Here is a 16740-nt window from a genome sequence, read left to right as displayed (position 1 = left end):
AGGTTGAAATGGTGCTCCGACGAGGGGCTAACGCTCGAGACGTCAGCTCAACTACTCTGTTTCACAGAGGCGTACAACATATTATTTCAACCTTGAGGTGATTTTTTTTGCTTGTTATCATTTTACTTTTGATGTGCGCAATCAAAGCCGTGCGTGCTTCTGCGTGGTATCCCTTTTTTATTCTCTCGTATCATTGCACTTCGAGCACTGTCTTGCGTGCGGTTTGACATTCCGGACCCAAATTACAATCAATTTTTTTGTTGCTTGAAGTAATCTTTCTGTTTTTATTTGTGCACTTTTTACAAAAGTTAAACATACTGGTTAAAATTTGAAAAAAAAAATCAAGATAGCTGTTAACAAACGCCAACCTGACAAACCCTCGCTTTCGTGCTCAATAGGAATCCCATTTATCTTGAAAACGGCCATTATAAGTCGGGAAATTCTTAGCATACCAATTGTGATTTCTCTCTTTGTTGTCTTTGCACACAAAAAAAATCCACGCGTACAAGAATTCTGCATCACAGCTCCCAAGAGACCCAAACGCCCAGATAGGCCTCAATATGTTTCGCTCTACATCTCAGCGAGCTGTGTGTGGCGTAGCCGTATAAGTCAAGGCTAGGAACCTGGTTATTGCCTCCCTATTAATGCGCGGGTGCCTCGGTACCCCCGTGCGTTGCGCAGTTCGCTAGAAAGCGGTGCTGGGGCCGAAATTTCAAGCTTAGCCGTAAAGCTTTGCTGCCATACGGTGATTCAGCGCCACGTCTGGGTGAATGGTCTATTTTTTTTTTTATCTAAACCTGAACGAGGTTCGATCCTTGCCAACGGCCTCAATGCGATACTCTGTTTGTTGCATTTGTTTTCACAATTCTCACCTTGGTTGAGTGCACGACTTTCGAAGGTTTCTGCCTCACTTTTTGTGATTCAGTTTAGTCTCAGTTTTAATGCTCGGTTAGGCTGAGTTGCATTATACCAAGATAAATAAATATACATAAATAAATAAGACTAAAACAGTACATTATAATAATTTACACAGCTCTATTTCGAGACTAAGGTCTTAAATGAAAGTAATAAAAAGGCACTAGCGGTATGTGTCGGAAGGCTGTTCCAATCTGGAATAGTGTAAAAATAGAAAATTGTAAACATCTGTGCGGGGTAGGGGGGGGGGGGGGGCAAGACCATTAAGTTTAAAAAGGTGATTACAACGAGTGACGGACGAATAATAACTAAGGTGGTCAGAGAGAGATATAGGTACAAGGCCATTTACAATTTTATACATCATGGAAAGACGATCCTGTTTCCTTATAAGGTAGAGCTCTGGCCACTGATAAGAGCACTAACACTAACCATGCACTAACATAGTTAAAGCCGCATTGTCACCAGGTTACTTCCGGTCGATTACCTAACAATATCCGATGATTTTTAACGGAAAACGCGAAACATATTTCAAAATATTGAAAGCAGTATTGGAAGGTTCTTTGAGGATGTGATTGATCATTTAGAACGGATGGCCTGTTAAATATTTCGGATTCTAATAGATTCTTTTGTCTTTTAACGGTTGAGGTTTCCGTCGGACCTCCGGAAGTAAACTGGTGACAATGCGGCTTTAATATACAAAACAGGCTGCGCGCCTCTTAACCATTTCGATCTTGTTGATATTTTTCTGATTGTACGGAACCTACACGCACTAAGGAACAGTAGGCGCGGGCTTTACTACTTTTGAACAACTATATAAGCTTCGTCTAACTAGGTTAAGAGTGCGGGATGCTTCAAGAGTGATGTGGTCTACGTGACAGTTCCATTGACCAGAAATCCCATAGTGTTGAAGCTTTAATAAAAGACGCGAGTGTGAGACCGAGTCGAAAGCTTTTGAGAAATCCAAAAGTATAAGATCAGTTTGTTGTTTTTTATCCATATCAATGGCCAGATCGTTATAATTTAGAAGCAGTTGAGTTTCACATGAATAGCGTTCCCTGAAACCATGTTGGAAGGGTGAGAGAAGGCCGTTTGCTTCCAGGTGGTTCATCACGTGACTTGCTACAACGTGGTCCAGTAGCTTTCAAGATATACATGTCAATGAGATAGGCCTGTAGTTTGTTGGATTTGACCGAGGGCCCTTTTTATGTATCGGAGCGACATATGCATGTTTCCAGTCATAAGGCACTATGCCAGAGTTCAGAGATTGTTGGAAAATCTCCCTCAAGATTACTGGGGTTTCATCTGGAGCACGCTTCAGAATTCGCGCAGACACCTGGTCCGGGCCACATGCTTTGTTGGGTTTCTGTCGACTTAAAAGCTTGACAATTCCATTAACAGTCACGCAGATTTCGCCAAGAGGTGGTGAGTCCTTAGGAGCCAAGACAGGAAGGGGCTCGTTTGGGGCGTCCGTCTTAAAGACAGAATTAAAATAACCATTTAGAGCTTCTGCCTTTTCCTTTGGCCGCAGGGCAGGTATACCAACAGAGTTTTCATGTCCCGACAGAAATCTTGTAAATTTCCCTTGTTGAGATCAAGGACTTTGCGTTCCTGTGAGAAACCATGGTCGACAAACCGGTTAGTACGACCAACAACCTGTTCGTGGTCACTTACACCCGGAATTACTTGAATATCAGATAGCAAGTCAGGCTTTAATGAAAAGACCAAATCCAGAGTGTTAGTGGGACCGTATCTTGTAGGCTCATGGACCGACTGCTCAAGATGGAAATCATCAGCAATATCAAGCAAACGCCTGCAGAGGTTTACGTCTTTATCCTAAAGCCCCATCCACACTAACAATTTTTAGTTGACAACTATATTTGTGTGACAATTTTTAAGCGCCGAGAAAAAACAAACCTGCTAGCTTTTGAGCAACTATAGTTGCCACATAAAAATTGCCGACTTTGCTCCATCTACACTAGCAAATAAAAATTGTCACGTAAAAATTGTCAACTAAAATTTGTTAGTGTAATGGGGCTTAATAATTTTATGTCATTCTATTCTGACAGTGGAAACGGCCACAGGTGAGTCGGCATTCCCTGCAACTGCTCACCACGTGTTATACTCCTGGTAGTGCTCTATCCGTTCAATACCCGTGCCGTGTCTCTTATTCCAACCCTAACCCGTAGGACACACGAAACTTTCGAAACGTTGAACGCAAAAGGGCAGAGACGCGACACGGGTAAATGAAGGGATAGAAACGACAAGGAAGAAAGTTCTTATAGCAGCGTATTAGAGTCTCTAGGTGCGGATAAACAGTTCTTGAGTGATTGTGTTCTCGCTGTCGTTCTTAAGAAAGGGATATAAAAGGTGGCCTTGAATTTTTTGAAAGTCTTCAAAAAAGAAATCTCCTACATTATTTACACATTCAGTGCAAAACACCTTAAAGACATGTGTATATAATTCTAAGCAGTTCAGCTATAAGCTGAACAGTTAAAACCCTCGAAAGATTTAATTTGCTTTGTTTCAACGATTTTTCAAGTGAAAACACAATCTTAATAACTACAGGTTTATTGCTCGCACCTATCGCGTAAACCGCGCTCATATCGAATTTAACCGCAATTTTATCGCGGTGGACCGCAGTGATTTAAAATGCGTTTTTTCTCCCATTTCTGCGGTATTTTCAATCACGAATGCTCAACATATCGTACTACACGTTTTGCAACATTTTTTTTAGATATCTTACAACCAAGTCTAAAATATTTTTTTTACAATAAAGATATTAGTAATACAAGAAAAAATTGAACTGACAAATAAATTGTTAAAAACCGATACAAAAATATAAATATTTTGATAAATCAATTAAAGATTACAATCGCGGTATAGAGATGTTTATCTTTGTTGCCATCCCAAGTCATCTTAGAAGAGCGTGTTAGTTTTTTTTAATCCAAAATATGATTTTTTGAGTCAATGCAAAGGCTAGCCTCCGTCCATCGCAGGCGTTTTTAGGCAGGCGTCACTCGCTCCCTAAAAACGCCTGCGAGGGAGGCTATGCAAATGCTTGCGTTCGTATGAAAACAAACCCGCCTGCTTTTTCCACACGCTTTTAGATCATTAGATCATGGGGTCACGCTACAGAAATCTTATACCAAGTACCAAAACGATAGCAAAATTATATAAAACGACTTCGACTTTTTTTTTAGATGAAATTACACCGGCGTTTGACTTTTTTGATGTTTTGCAAATACTAAATTCGTATCTACAATGTCGATACTCCGTTAGAAAAATGGAACACTTTATTTATTATCATACTTCAAAGGGTTATATTGAAAATGGCGGTATCATTACTTTTTTTAATAATATGATACGAGAGATGTTTTCCCTCTGATGATATCTTGCATGATGCCTTAATTACAGTCGGTGTACCCCTTTATCAATATCTATGACATACTCACATAGCCCTGCTACATCCTCAGCAGATCAATTGTACCGCAATGACAGAAAGATCTAGAAACTCAAACTGTGACATTACATTTAGAGCATTCATACATTTGTACCTAATAAAGACGTTATATTGCGACATTTAACGGGATGCTTTATCAATGAACTTCTAAAAATAACGTTTTACGGTAATCTGTGCATGCTATGCATCAATGCAATATTTGACTTCTGTCAGACCTGAGCGCGCCGACGCCTCTCAAGAAAAACCCCTCTTGACAGAAATCTACCCGATTGGTATCTAAATTGTAATTATTTGTTCATTGGAATAGAGACGGTTGTGTCTTAGTGATCTTGTGATAGCGATACGCACAGGCCGTGAGATTCTCCACAGATATGACTAACACCTGTTTTGGAGCCATGATCTATTTTTTTTTTCATTTTTTCAGTGAGACGTTTTTTGACAAATTACAAGCCGATTTGGAGTAGCAGGTGAAATCTGTGAGATCTACCGATACCTTTAGGTATCATTCAATTATGAAAGAAAGTCAGCTTCGCAGTCTTATTATTTTTTTTAATGTATCATCTTGAACGAACTGAAGCCCACTTTTCAACCCATTCATAATTGGAAAGTAACTACCTCTTTTTCTGCTATCAGTGAAAAAAAAACAGACAGTTTTAAAATAGTAGCTGGAATTACAGTTTGGCGCTCCAAAAAAAGGAACCATCTTTCCCTACCAGTTCTCTCCTTCATTATCCGATCCCCTCCTTTCTTCTTCCTTTTTCCTTTCTTCACCCATTTCAGCATTACAGTCTGGTCCAAACTTTACTGCCCACTCAGTAATCCTTAAAATGCGTGATCCCAATTTTATTGACTGGGCCATAATTTCCTTATCATCTTATTGTGATCAATCTTGTTTTATAGAATCGCCGATGTTTTTAAAGATCTTTAATAAAAAAAGGACAAAAGGTTTAACTGACAAAATGTAGTTTAGTCCTGTAAAAATAACCAAACATCTAAGAGAAAGATAAACAATAAGCACCCTACAATAGAATTAAGCACAATGATCGCTTTAAGCGCTAGACCGCCTCGCGAGATCACTTCACCGACAAAGGAAAGGTGCGACCTCTTCACATCAGCTATATTGAAAAAGTTAACGCATAAAACATAAGAATGGTGGTCCCCCGTCGCGCCGTTTGCGAATATACATCTCGTGTAAAAAGTGCTCTGACGCTAGCCACTCACGGGCACGCGTAGTGATTAATTGTATGAGCAAATACCGGTATAGAAAGCGTAGGCGGTGTTTCCCCTATAAACCCGACGGTAGATTTATCTCTTCCCTTTCCTAACTGATAAATACGGAGCACAGGAGTCAAAAGCAGGCTGTGGAGAACGCGTTATGGTGTGCTCCAGGTAAGAACTTTACTGTGATGTTTTGCGCTAAGTTCTGTGTGAGGCAAACTGTCACTTAAAATAAACCGCATACCGTGTCCTCACGCGATTTGGCATTCAGCTAAAAAGGCTATATTTAGAGGCGTGAGAGAAAATTATTTTTAATGCTTGTGGCTGGGGCCATCAATATTCGATGGGCTTCATTTTGCAAATTCAGCATTTCTGCGCTATCGTATGCGATAAACTTTATTGGAAGATCAAGATTACCAGAAAGTACTAGGGAAAATCAATGCCTTTAGGAATCTTTGAAATTGTTTTGGCTTAGATACGACTAAGAAAGAAGATTTTTCATACACTGATATGTATCAAGATCGATTTTATGCCACTGATTTAGTTTTGTTGAAATTGAGTTGTGTTACTAGCAGAAGCACGGAAGGCACGAAGGTTATGCAACTGGGGGTACATAAACATTTATTCGAATTGTAGGAAATTCCACATCAATTCTGTTCAACAAACACTTGGCAATTCCCAATGAAACTCTAGCCACTACTTTGAGGGATTAAAAAATGGAAATGGAATAATCCTGTTATTTTATTAAGAGCTTTTAGCAGGGGCTATTATCTTGAAGGATATAGGTTATTGTCGCAGTTGGCAATAAAACTTCACGAACCGCAAGATTTTAAAATGCTTCTATTGGCATCAATTCCTATTAAAGAAAAAGAGAGAAAGAAAAGAGAGAAAGTAAGAGGGAAAGTATGCATAAAGCGTTGCGCTTCAGGCAATCGAACGCTATGTTCCCTCGTAACATGTTTTTCGAGGATTATGGCCGCCAAATCGTCCAACAATCGGCCTAAGCGCCCAGGATGCATTTGCTTTGTTTGGCCTTCATATGCTTTTCTTCGGGTCTATTCCCTTTAACCTTCATACTCTGTATACTATTTTAATGTTTTCATAATTGAATAATGTATTTGTCTAACTATTTACTGCATTAACAGCAGTCATTAAATGCTAAATACTTGCGTCATTAGCAGAAAGGCAACACTGTCGGGTATGGCATTTTGATGTTCAAGCCCCGCGCTCAACCACCGCATGTCACCAGAAATCGGGCCGAAAAGTACTTACGATCACGTTTAGCTGATTCTCACATCTGAAAAAATCGGTATTCTTCATGTAAATAAGAACCCTGTTAACTCTGACGGGTCTTGTGGATAATGGCAATACAGTAGAACCCCGCTAACTCGAACTCTGACGTGTCTTATGGATAGTGGTGATATAGTAGAACCCCGCTAACTCGAACTCTGACGGGTCTTATGGATTGTTGTAATACAGTAGAACCCCACTAACTCGAACTCTGAAGGTTCTTATGGATAGTGGTAATACAGTAGAACCCCGATAACTCGAACTCTGACGGGTCTTATGGATAGTGGTAATACAGTAAAACCCCGCTAACTCGAACTCTGACGGGTCTTATGGATAGTGGTAATACGGTAGAACCTCACTAACTCGAACCCTGACGGGTCTTATGGATAGTGGTAATACAGTAGAACCCCGCTAACTCGAACTCTGACGGGTCTTATGGATAGTGGTAATACGGTAGAACCCCGCTAACTCGAACTCTGACGAGTCTTATGGATAAATGTAGTAAAACAATGCTAACTCGAACTCTGACGAGTCTTATGGATAGTGGTAATACAGTAGAACCCCGCTAACTCGAACTCTGACGGGTCTTATGGATAGTGGTAATACAGTAGAACCCGCTTACTCGAACTCTGACGGGTCTTATGGATCGTGGTAATACAGTAGAACCCCGCTAACTCGAACTCTGACGGGTCTTATGGATAGTGGTAATACAGTAGAACCCCGCTAACTCGAGCCCTGACGGGTCTTATGGATAGTGGTAATACAGTAGAACCCTACTAACTCGAACTCTGACGGGTCTTATGGATAGTGGTAATACAGTAGAACCAAGCTAACTCGAACTCTGACGGGTCTTATGGATAGTGGCAATACAGTAGAACCCCGCTAACTCGAACTCTGAAGGGTCTTATGGATCGTGGTAATACAGTAGAACCCCGCTAACTCGAACTCTGACGGGTCTTATGGATAGTGGTAATACAGTAGAACCCCGCTAACTCGAGCCCTGACGGGTCTTATGGATAGTGGTAATACAGTAGAACCCTGCTAACTCGAACTCTGACGGGTCTTATGGATAGTGGTAATATAGTAGAACCCCGCTAACTAGAACCCTGACGGGTCTTATGGGTGGTGGTAATACAGTAGAACCCCGCTAACTCGAACCCTGACGGGTCTTATGGATAGTGGTAATATAGTAGAACCCCGCTAACTAGAACCCTGACGGGTCTTATGGGTGGTGGTAATACAGTAGAACCCCGCTAACTCGAACTCTGACGGGTCTTAGGATATTGGTAATACAGTAGAACCCCGCTAACTCGAACTCTGACGGGTCTTATTGATTATGGTAATTAACAGTAGAACCCCGGTAACTGGAACCCTGACGGGTCTTATGGATAGTGGTAATACAGTAGAACCCCGCTAACTTGAACTCTGACGAGTCTTATGGATAGTGGTAATACAGTAGAACCCCGCTAACTCGAACCCTGACGGGTCTTATGGATAGTGGTAATATAGTAGAACCCCGCTAACTAGAACCCTGACGGGTCTTATGGGTGGTGGTAATACAGTAGAACCCCGCTAACTCGAACTCTGACGGGTCTTAGGATATTGGTAATACAGTAGAACCCCGCTAACTCGAACTCTGACGAGTCTTATTGATTATGGTAATTAACAGTAGAACCCCGGTAACTGGAACCCTGAAGGGTCTTATGGGTGGTGGTAATACAATAGAACCCCACTAACTCGAACTCTGAAGGCTCTTATGGATAGTGGTAATACAGTAGAACCCCGCTAAGTCAGTTTGAGTTATCGAGTGCTCGAGCTTCGGGGTATACAGTACCTGTTCATACTTTCAAATAAACCATGATTTTTGTTTACTTTTCATCCCTCGAAATAAGAATGAATGAAATGTCCAACTCCAAGGGAGATCCACCTCACTTCGAGTTATTTGAGTCCTTAAGTTAGCAAGATTATGATTCCTCAGGCACATTGCATACGTCTTCTGTTCATTCCAACCTTAAATCATACCCAGGAGGGGTTGTTTGTAGCTTGTGAATGAATGCAAGAGGCCAGAGACCAGTCTTTTAGCATTAGAAAAATAATAACAGCCATGTTAAACACGAAAGCTTGTGTTGTGTTACAAGACACGTAGCGCGAGACTGGGTTCATATATCGTTCCTTTTTATGTTATCTTTGTGTTTCAAAATTCACCACACCAATACGCATTCAATGAAATATTGAATACCATGCATTTCCCTTAGCTTCTCCAAATATAAACACGTTGTGTTTTTTCTGTCGCTAGGGTGTGTTTAGGATGCTGCGTGTTGATTGTGCTGACCCTTGTCTGCTGTGTGTACGGGACGTGTGTTGGACAGTGCAAAGTTAGCGAATCATCATCTGCATCTGTGGACTATAAACTGTGTGGTGATCAGATTATATCAGTGTGGCAACAGTTGTGTTATCAGGGCTCGCAACAGCTTGGTATGCTTAAGTCAGGTGAGTCCGTCATCACCATCACCATCACCATCACCATCACCATCACCATCACCATCACCATCACCATCACCATCACCATCACCATCACCATCACCATCACCATCACCATCACCATCACCATCACCATCACCATCACCATCACCATCACCATCACCATCACCATCACCATCACCATCACCATCACCATCACCATCACCATCACCATCACCATCACCATCACCATCACCATCACCATCACCATCACCATCACCATCACCATCACCATCACCATCACCATCACCATCACCATCACCATCACCATCACCATCACCATCACCATCACCATCACCATCACCATCACCATCACCATCACCATCACCATCACCATCACCATCACCATCACCATCACCATCACCATCACCATCACCATCACCATCACCATCACCATCACCATCACCATCACCATCACCATCACCATCACCATCACCATCACCATCACCATCACCATCACCATCACCATTACCATCACCATCACCATCACCATCACAATTTAGTGCATACAAGCGATCGCAAAACAGGGACGCCTTTTGGCATCGACACTTGACCTGATATTAACGCAACGATCGAGTTTATTGAACTGGATTTTGAATATTGTGTAACAGTTACACAATGTAACGCATACAAATGGAAACTAACCAGTCAATTCGTATCCCAGTGTAGAAAGAAAACTAAAAAAAATACACAATATTGGTCTCATCAACAGAGGTAAGGAGAAAGCGCCAGGTGACCCAAGATAAGGAGTACGCCAAGTCATTTCTTCGCGTGCGTCGATCTGGTTCATCAACAGACATTAACGAAGAATGTTGCGTGGAGGGCTGTGCACAGGAAGAAATCAATGAATACTGCTGATCCCAGGAGAGCTGAATAGACTGTTGCAGCGTTTGTACTTAGATCAGTGTGTGGGAGCGTCATTCAAGTATATTCTGTAATATATTGGGTTCTAATGAATTGATTATTAACAAGATTCCAACAAATTTACGTAGAGTCGTTATCATTATTAATACTTTATCACTAAACAAACGATCTGCTTGTAAAAAAAACTCTCTTTTCCATTTTTAATTTAGATCCGTTAATGCTAGCTGAAATCTTTCAGGTTTAGCTTTCAAAGGTATTATTGTTGTTTTTAATCATCGTGCGCCAAAACGAAGCTAACGATAAAAAACGGAAAGAGAAACAAATGAAAAACGTTGTGATACTACAATCCTACACACGCGCGGAGTTATACTACAATCCCACACATGCGCACTGTGATACTACAATCCTACACATGCGCACTGTGCTACTACAATCCTACACATGCGCACTGTGCTACTACAATCCTACACATGCGCACTGTGCTACTACAATCCCACACATGCGCACTGTGATACTACAATCCCACACATGCGCACTGTGCTACTACAATCCTACACATGCGCACTGTGATACTACAATCCTACACATGCGCACTGTGATACTACAATCCCACACATGCGCACTGTGATACTACAATCCTACACATGCGCACTGTGATACTACAATCCCACACATGCGCACTGTGATACTACAATTCTAAACATGCGCACTGTGATACTACAATCCCACACATGCGCACTGTGATACTAGAATCCTACACATGCGCACTGTAATACTACAATCCCACACATGCGCACTGTGATACTACAATCCTACACATGCGCACTGTGATACTACAATCCCACACATGCGCACTGTGATACTACAATTCTAAACATGCGCACTGTGATACTACAATCCCACACATGCGCACTGTGATACTAGAATCCTACACATGCGCACTGTAATACTACAATCCCACACATGCGCACATTGATACTACGAATCTACACATGCGCACTGTGATACTACAATCCCACACATGCGCACTGTCATACTACAATCCTACACATGCGCACTGTGATACTACAATCCCACACATGCGCACTGTGATTCTACAATCCCACACATGCGCACTGTGATACTACAATCCTACATATGCGCACTGTGATACTACAATCCCACACATGCGCACTGTGATACTACAATCCTACACATGCGCACTGTGATACTACAATCCTACACATGCGCACTGTGATTCTACAATCCCACACATGCGCACTGTGATACTACAATCCCACACATGCGCACTGTGATACTACAATCCCACCCATGCGCACTGTGATACTACAATCCTACACATGCGCACTGTGATACTACAATCCTACACATGCGCACTGTGATACTACAATCCTACACATGCGCACTGTGATACTACAATCTTACATATGCGCACTGTGATACTACAATCCTACACATGCGCACTGTGATACTACAATCTTACATATGCGCACTGTGATACTACAATCCTACACATGCGCACCGTGATACTACAATCTTACATATGCGCACTGTGATACTACAATCCCACACATGCGCACTGTGATACTACAATCCTACACATGCGCACTGTGATACTACGATTCCACACATGCGCACTGTGATACTACAAATCTACATATGCGCACTGTGATACTACAATCCCACACATGCGCACTGTGATACTACAATCCTACACATGTGCACTGTGATACTACAATCCCACACATGCGCACTGTGATACTACAATCCTACACATGCGCACTGTGATACTACAATCCCACACATGCGCACTATGATACTAGAATCCCACACATGCGCATAGTGATACTACAATCCTACAAATGCGCACTGTGATACTACAATCCTACAAATGCGCACTGTGATACTACAATCCTACACATGCGCACTGTGATACTACAATCCTACAAATGCGCACTGTGATACTATAATTCCACACATTCGCATTGTGATGCTACAATCCTTTCCTACTACATGTATAGTGTTATACAACAATCAATTCTTACACTTTTTACATTGACATAATAATCCGTTTTGATGCTTGTGCCTTATAACCCCGAATGTTTTTTGGTGGCATGTGAGCATATTTTGTTGTGTGCGGGAGTCAGCGGGTCGTTCTGGTTTTAAATTCGAGGAGCTAGCACATTCGGTCTCGGCTTTGTGTTTTTTAAGTCATTTTGGGAGAAATAATTTCATGAGTATTAATGCACAGGAATATCAAAGTCTGCTTATGTGATATGATCTATGACCAGTGTTTGCAACTAATAAAAGGCTAATGTTTTTCTTCGACTGTTGGCTTGGAATATTTTTCCAATATAAGATTCATAACGGGAGTGTTAGTAGTCTGCACTGCTGTACTACATCTATGTCTTATATAATCGTTTCTCTGACCCTAGAAAGCCAAGTTGTCAAAGGGGTGTGGTATATGAGTGTTCCTCGAGGAAATCTCAAGAGCATCGATCATCCTACTTGATCAAACTAGCTTTGGTCTCTGTAAGAGGCCTGTTCCCTGACAATGTCCCTCGGGCTGAGTTGGCAGGCCTCGCCGTTCCAAATCCACTTAAGATATATTTAAAATAACTTTGAATTAAAAGAAAATTCGCGCATTATCTCGGCAGTACTTATTTTGCACAAAACTAAGTTTGTATTGCTTGACTGCAAGGCCAGTGCATTATATAACTCATGGCGCTGCCGACTGAGCCAAACATTAATTTCCGAACGTTTGCAAAATGTTACGAGGGCGTTGCCCACTGCTGCAATAATCGGCTCAAAGAGACTGCGCCATAATACGAAGTAAGAGCAATTGCCCTAAGGCTACGGGGCTTATTGTTCGTGTTCATGCAGAATAAGCGGTACTTTGCGGCAAATTAACGAGAGCAGGGAAGGAAGTGCTGCAAGCGAAAGACTCATAAGGTTTCAATTGATGTTTTTTGACAAGTAAAGTAAAAGAAAAATACATGTCAAAGTTTGTCTTATTATGAGATGCTCGTAGATTGCCTTGACTGTATTGTATATTGGTATTGAATTTCTGTTTGAATGCTTTCTTTATCACTTTTGGATGATTTATTGGATAGATTTGAGCTAAAAATAAACATATTAACTTGACAAACAGCCGCAATGGTAGCTCAACTAAGAAAACTCAGCATTCGATTCATAGGTTTATTACAAATCTCAGGACCCAGTTTTGTAGCCATAGCATCGCTTTAAGGCTTTTAAGACTAGGTATTTTTGGGTCCGTTATCACTAAATTTCATTAGCAGGTCAAAAGATGTGGATATCTGCTGGGTTTACCGCACGATTTTGAGCCGAATGTTCATATAAAGCATTCATCCGTCATCTCTTACTTGTGCCACTCACTAATTAATGAGAAAGCTTTTCGTCGTTTTATTTCGTATCAGTAAATTGAAAGAGACTGGTGTGATGATTATGCTAGGAGAGCGCCTTGGTGTCGCGCGGAGGGGGCTGTCATTACCTCAATTAGAAACCACGAATATAACAACAACCCATCCGTGGGAGTCTCCACATTTCTGCGAATTAATCCTTCGATTTCACGCCATGGGTTTTCAAATGATGCTAGTTTATACTGCGTAAAGGAGAATCGATACTTTATAATAACTCAAAGCTGTGCTTCTCTTGTGAGATATTGTGTGAGAAGAAGTGCCTGCCTCTATCATCTTCTTGATCGAGATCCCATCGGTCATCAGTTGCAATTTCGGAGATCTTTACCTGACAATTTTAAGTGAATCTCTTTGATGAAAGCAAAGAAAATGGCCGAATCAGGAAATAGAATGCAGTTCATGCAATTTTTCCTTTTTCCTTTTTCATAAAACATAAAACAACGGTAATGTCTCAAGAGGCGGTGTTTATACCTTTAGCAGAAATGAAAGAGGCCGACACTGCCACTCTGGGTGAAAAAGCAGAAATATAACAATGCAATTATGCCATCACGATAGTATTTTAAAAAAAGATTGTTTATGGCTTTGGAGACTGTTGATTTGCCTTAACGTTAATTATTATATCTGGAAAAAAAACCCTTCAAACCGTGAAACTCATCCACCATCTCGCTGGTTAGGCAAGGTAGTTTCCTTTTCCCGATTGGCTAACGTGGCTAACGGCAGCCAACCAGGATGGGTGTTCTTGCAAAGTACTCTGGATGTCACTCCTTCAGAATCATCCCCATGATCAGAAAAAAAAAAACAAAGAAAAAATAAATAGAAAACAGGAAGAAACAAAAAATAGGCATAGATTTTTCAAGTAATTTATAATATTGTTTAGGATTAAGATTGACGTGAATGTTAGAGAAAGGATGTTATCCTCTAGATATTTAATTAACTTTGAGAAAAAAAAAAACTCTTATCCTTTTTGGAAAAGTCCCCGAGGCGCACTTCTAATGAGTCGGTTCTTCACTATCTACCGTCTTTTCACATATTTACACGAGTCTTCACCTCTTTTCATCAAAACCTCGACGCTCGCGGATTTCATGAGGAAACATTAAAAGCTGATCTCAGCAAAAATCATGAGATAAATAGGTTCTATCAAACATGAATCGGCACGTTGAGGAGTTATTATGTGATTTTATTGCCAAAGAATTAAAGGCTTTAGCGATAAGATAGCGAACTAAGCAGACTGTGCGAACTAAGCAGACTGTTCAATGATCGTGAACTCTCGCGCCTAGCTGGCGTCTCACCTAATTATCGCGGGAATGCTACAAAAGTAAAGCATCCGTTAGCCGAAACTAATTTCGATTAATTATTTCTTAGCTATATGAATTCGCTGCTAACTTCATCTACAGTTTCCGACTTTATTGACTTTTTGGGGGATGCAATAATCGGCGAGACTCTTTCTGCAATTTTTTTTCTCAAAGTAAAAAAACTTCCTTATATAACGAGCAAAATTGTAGCTGTGATGATTATGCTTATATTGTTTTCTTTTTTGTGATAAAAAATACTTTTTTGCATTTGCAAATAATTGTTTTTGACACAATGTCGTAAATTTCTGCAGGGGTTTGAAGGCTTCCGTGAGCACTTGTCAAGCAGAAAGCTTAATGAGAACTCTTTCGCTTGCCCATACCCCGTTTACACGCCTTCTTTTTCGCCAAAAGGCGCGAAAGCCTTGTCTTGGAATTTATATATTGGCAAGGATTTAAATACTTACTAATAATTAATCTTTGAAGAGACAAGGAGTCGCCAGGTTGCAGAGTTGAGCTGTGGAGGGGGTGTGTCGATTTGTCGTTTGTTTCGCATTATAAATGGGTCAAAAGACGCGCTGCCGCTGGCTTTAGAAATGTTTTATCAAATTGCATAACTGAAGCATGAGATATACGCGCGAATGAGTAAGATTGATCAGACGCTAAGACGTGCGAATCATGTCGTTTATAATTCTAGAGAGACTTCAAGGCGACCTTTAGCCCGTATGAGTCATCGTCATACTCTTGCAATATCCCCCAGGATAAACGGAAATTTGCCTTCTTCTAGTCCTCGAAATCCCTGATTACGTAGCCGACTATCGAAAATACCCCGGCTAAAGCGGCAAAGGGACCTCGTTAATATAAACAAGCTAATCTCTTAAAGATCATTGTTACTTATATTTACACTGGGAAATGTGTTTTACATGGGCCGATATCTTGGTTTGTCTTTCCTGTGAATATGCAACATGACTATGGCGTCCTATGTCTATTTGCAAACCCGATCATCCCAGTAAGCTAAACTTTTATCCCCTTTTATCTCTTCGACTGTTTTGTTTGAACATTTTGATGCGGTGATAATTGCTGAAGTAACTTGTCATTATGGCACCTTGTTTCAATGATGAAGGCTTCTTAAAATTTCGATTTACGGGAATTCCTCATTTACCATATAAGCCAGCAAATAGCAATTTGCTTATAATAACTCTGAGAGAGTGTAGACAAAGACCTTGTTGAATAAAGCTCGGTGGGAGAGGTTTGCCGAGGGAAGGGTTGGTAATGAGGGCAACAGGTTGCATTCATTTAGCAGCGGATCTACTGTGAATTATTCACGATTGATAGGGTTTAATTTGTCCAGATTTCTCTCTCACGCTCTGTGCTTCAATGTTAGCAGAATATGCTACATGACTTGAAAATAATTGCTTAGAAAAAGCGCATACTTATGTGGAATTCTTATAAGATTCCCCAGCGCGGATAAAGGTTAACGAGTCAGCGAACAAGCGACCAGAGTTTGCCCAGATGTCCTTGTCGATATGAGACCGTCCGTCTACCCACGAGGCGCAAATTACTTGATCTTGCGCTCACATCCATCGTGGTCTCAGATAACCTCGACCAGCTCGCAAACCACTGAATATCACTGCGAATAAAGTGGAGAAGTTCAAGGACTTTTTTCTGATAAACTGACCGCCAAGGCGCCGTGCCGCTGCGCGATATTCATATTGCTGGGGAATGCCTAAGATCGCGCTTATACTGG

The 16740-nt window shown here is 41.1% G+C and overlaps 1 protein-coding gene and 1 long non-coding RNA gene across 2 annotated transcripts; one reads left to right on the top strand and one right to left on the bottom strand.

The window, feature by feature from the left end:
* Positions 1 to 1814: 1814 nt before the first annotated feature.
* LOC125561257 lies at positions 1815 to 16700 on the bottom strand. The gene is made up of 2 exons (XR_007307287.1): positions 15461 to 16700; positions 1815 to 2523 (listed from the first exon to the last, which is right to left on the bottom strand). It is a non-coding gene; the product is annotated as an uncharacterized LOC125561257 (long non-coding RNA).
* On the top strand, positions 5453 to 10386 carry LOC125561256 (con-Ins K1-like). Its single transcript, XM_048725167.1, has 3 exons — positions 5453 to 5764; positions 9180 to 9373; positions 10116 to 10386. The coding sequence occupies exons 1-3, from the start codon at positions 5751 to 5753 to the stop codon at positions 10259 to 10261; spliced, it is 354 nt and encodes a 117-aa protein (XP_048581124.1). The 5' UTR covers positions 5453 to 5750; the 3' UTR covers positions 10262 to 10386.
* Positions 16701 to 16740: the final 40 nt, after the last annotated feature.

This window comes from Nematostella vectensis, chromosome 3 (assembly GCF_932526225.1).
Source record: "Nematostella vectensis chromosome 3, jaNemVect1.1, whole genome shotgun sequence".
In the NCBI taxonomy this organism is placed as follows: Eukaryota; Metazoa; Cnidaria; class Anthozoa; order Actiniaria; family Edwardsiidae; genus Nematostella; species Nematostella vectensis.
Note: the sequence above shows the minus strand (reverse complement) of the source record. Positions and strands in the feature narration are given on the sequence as shown.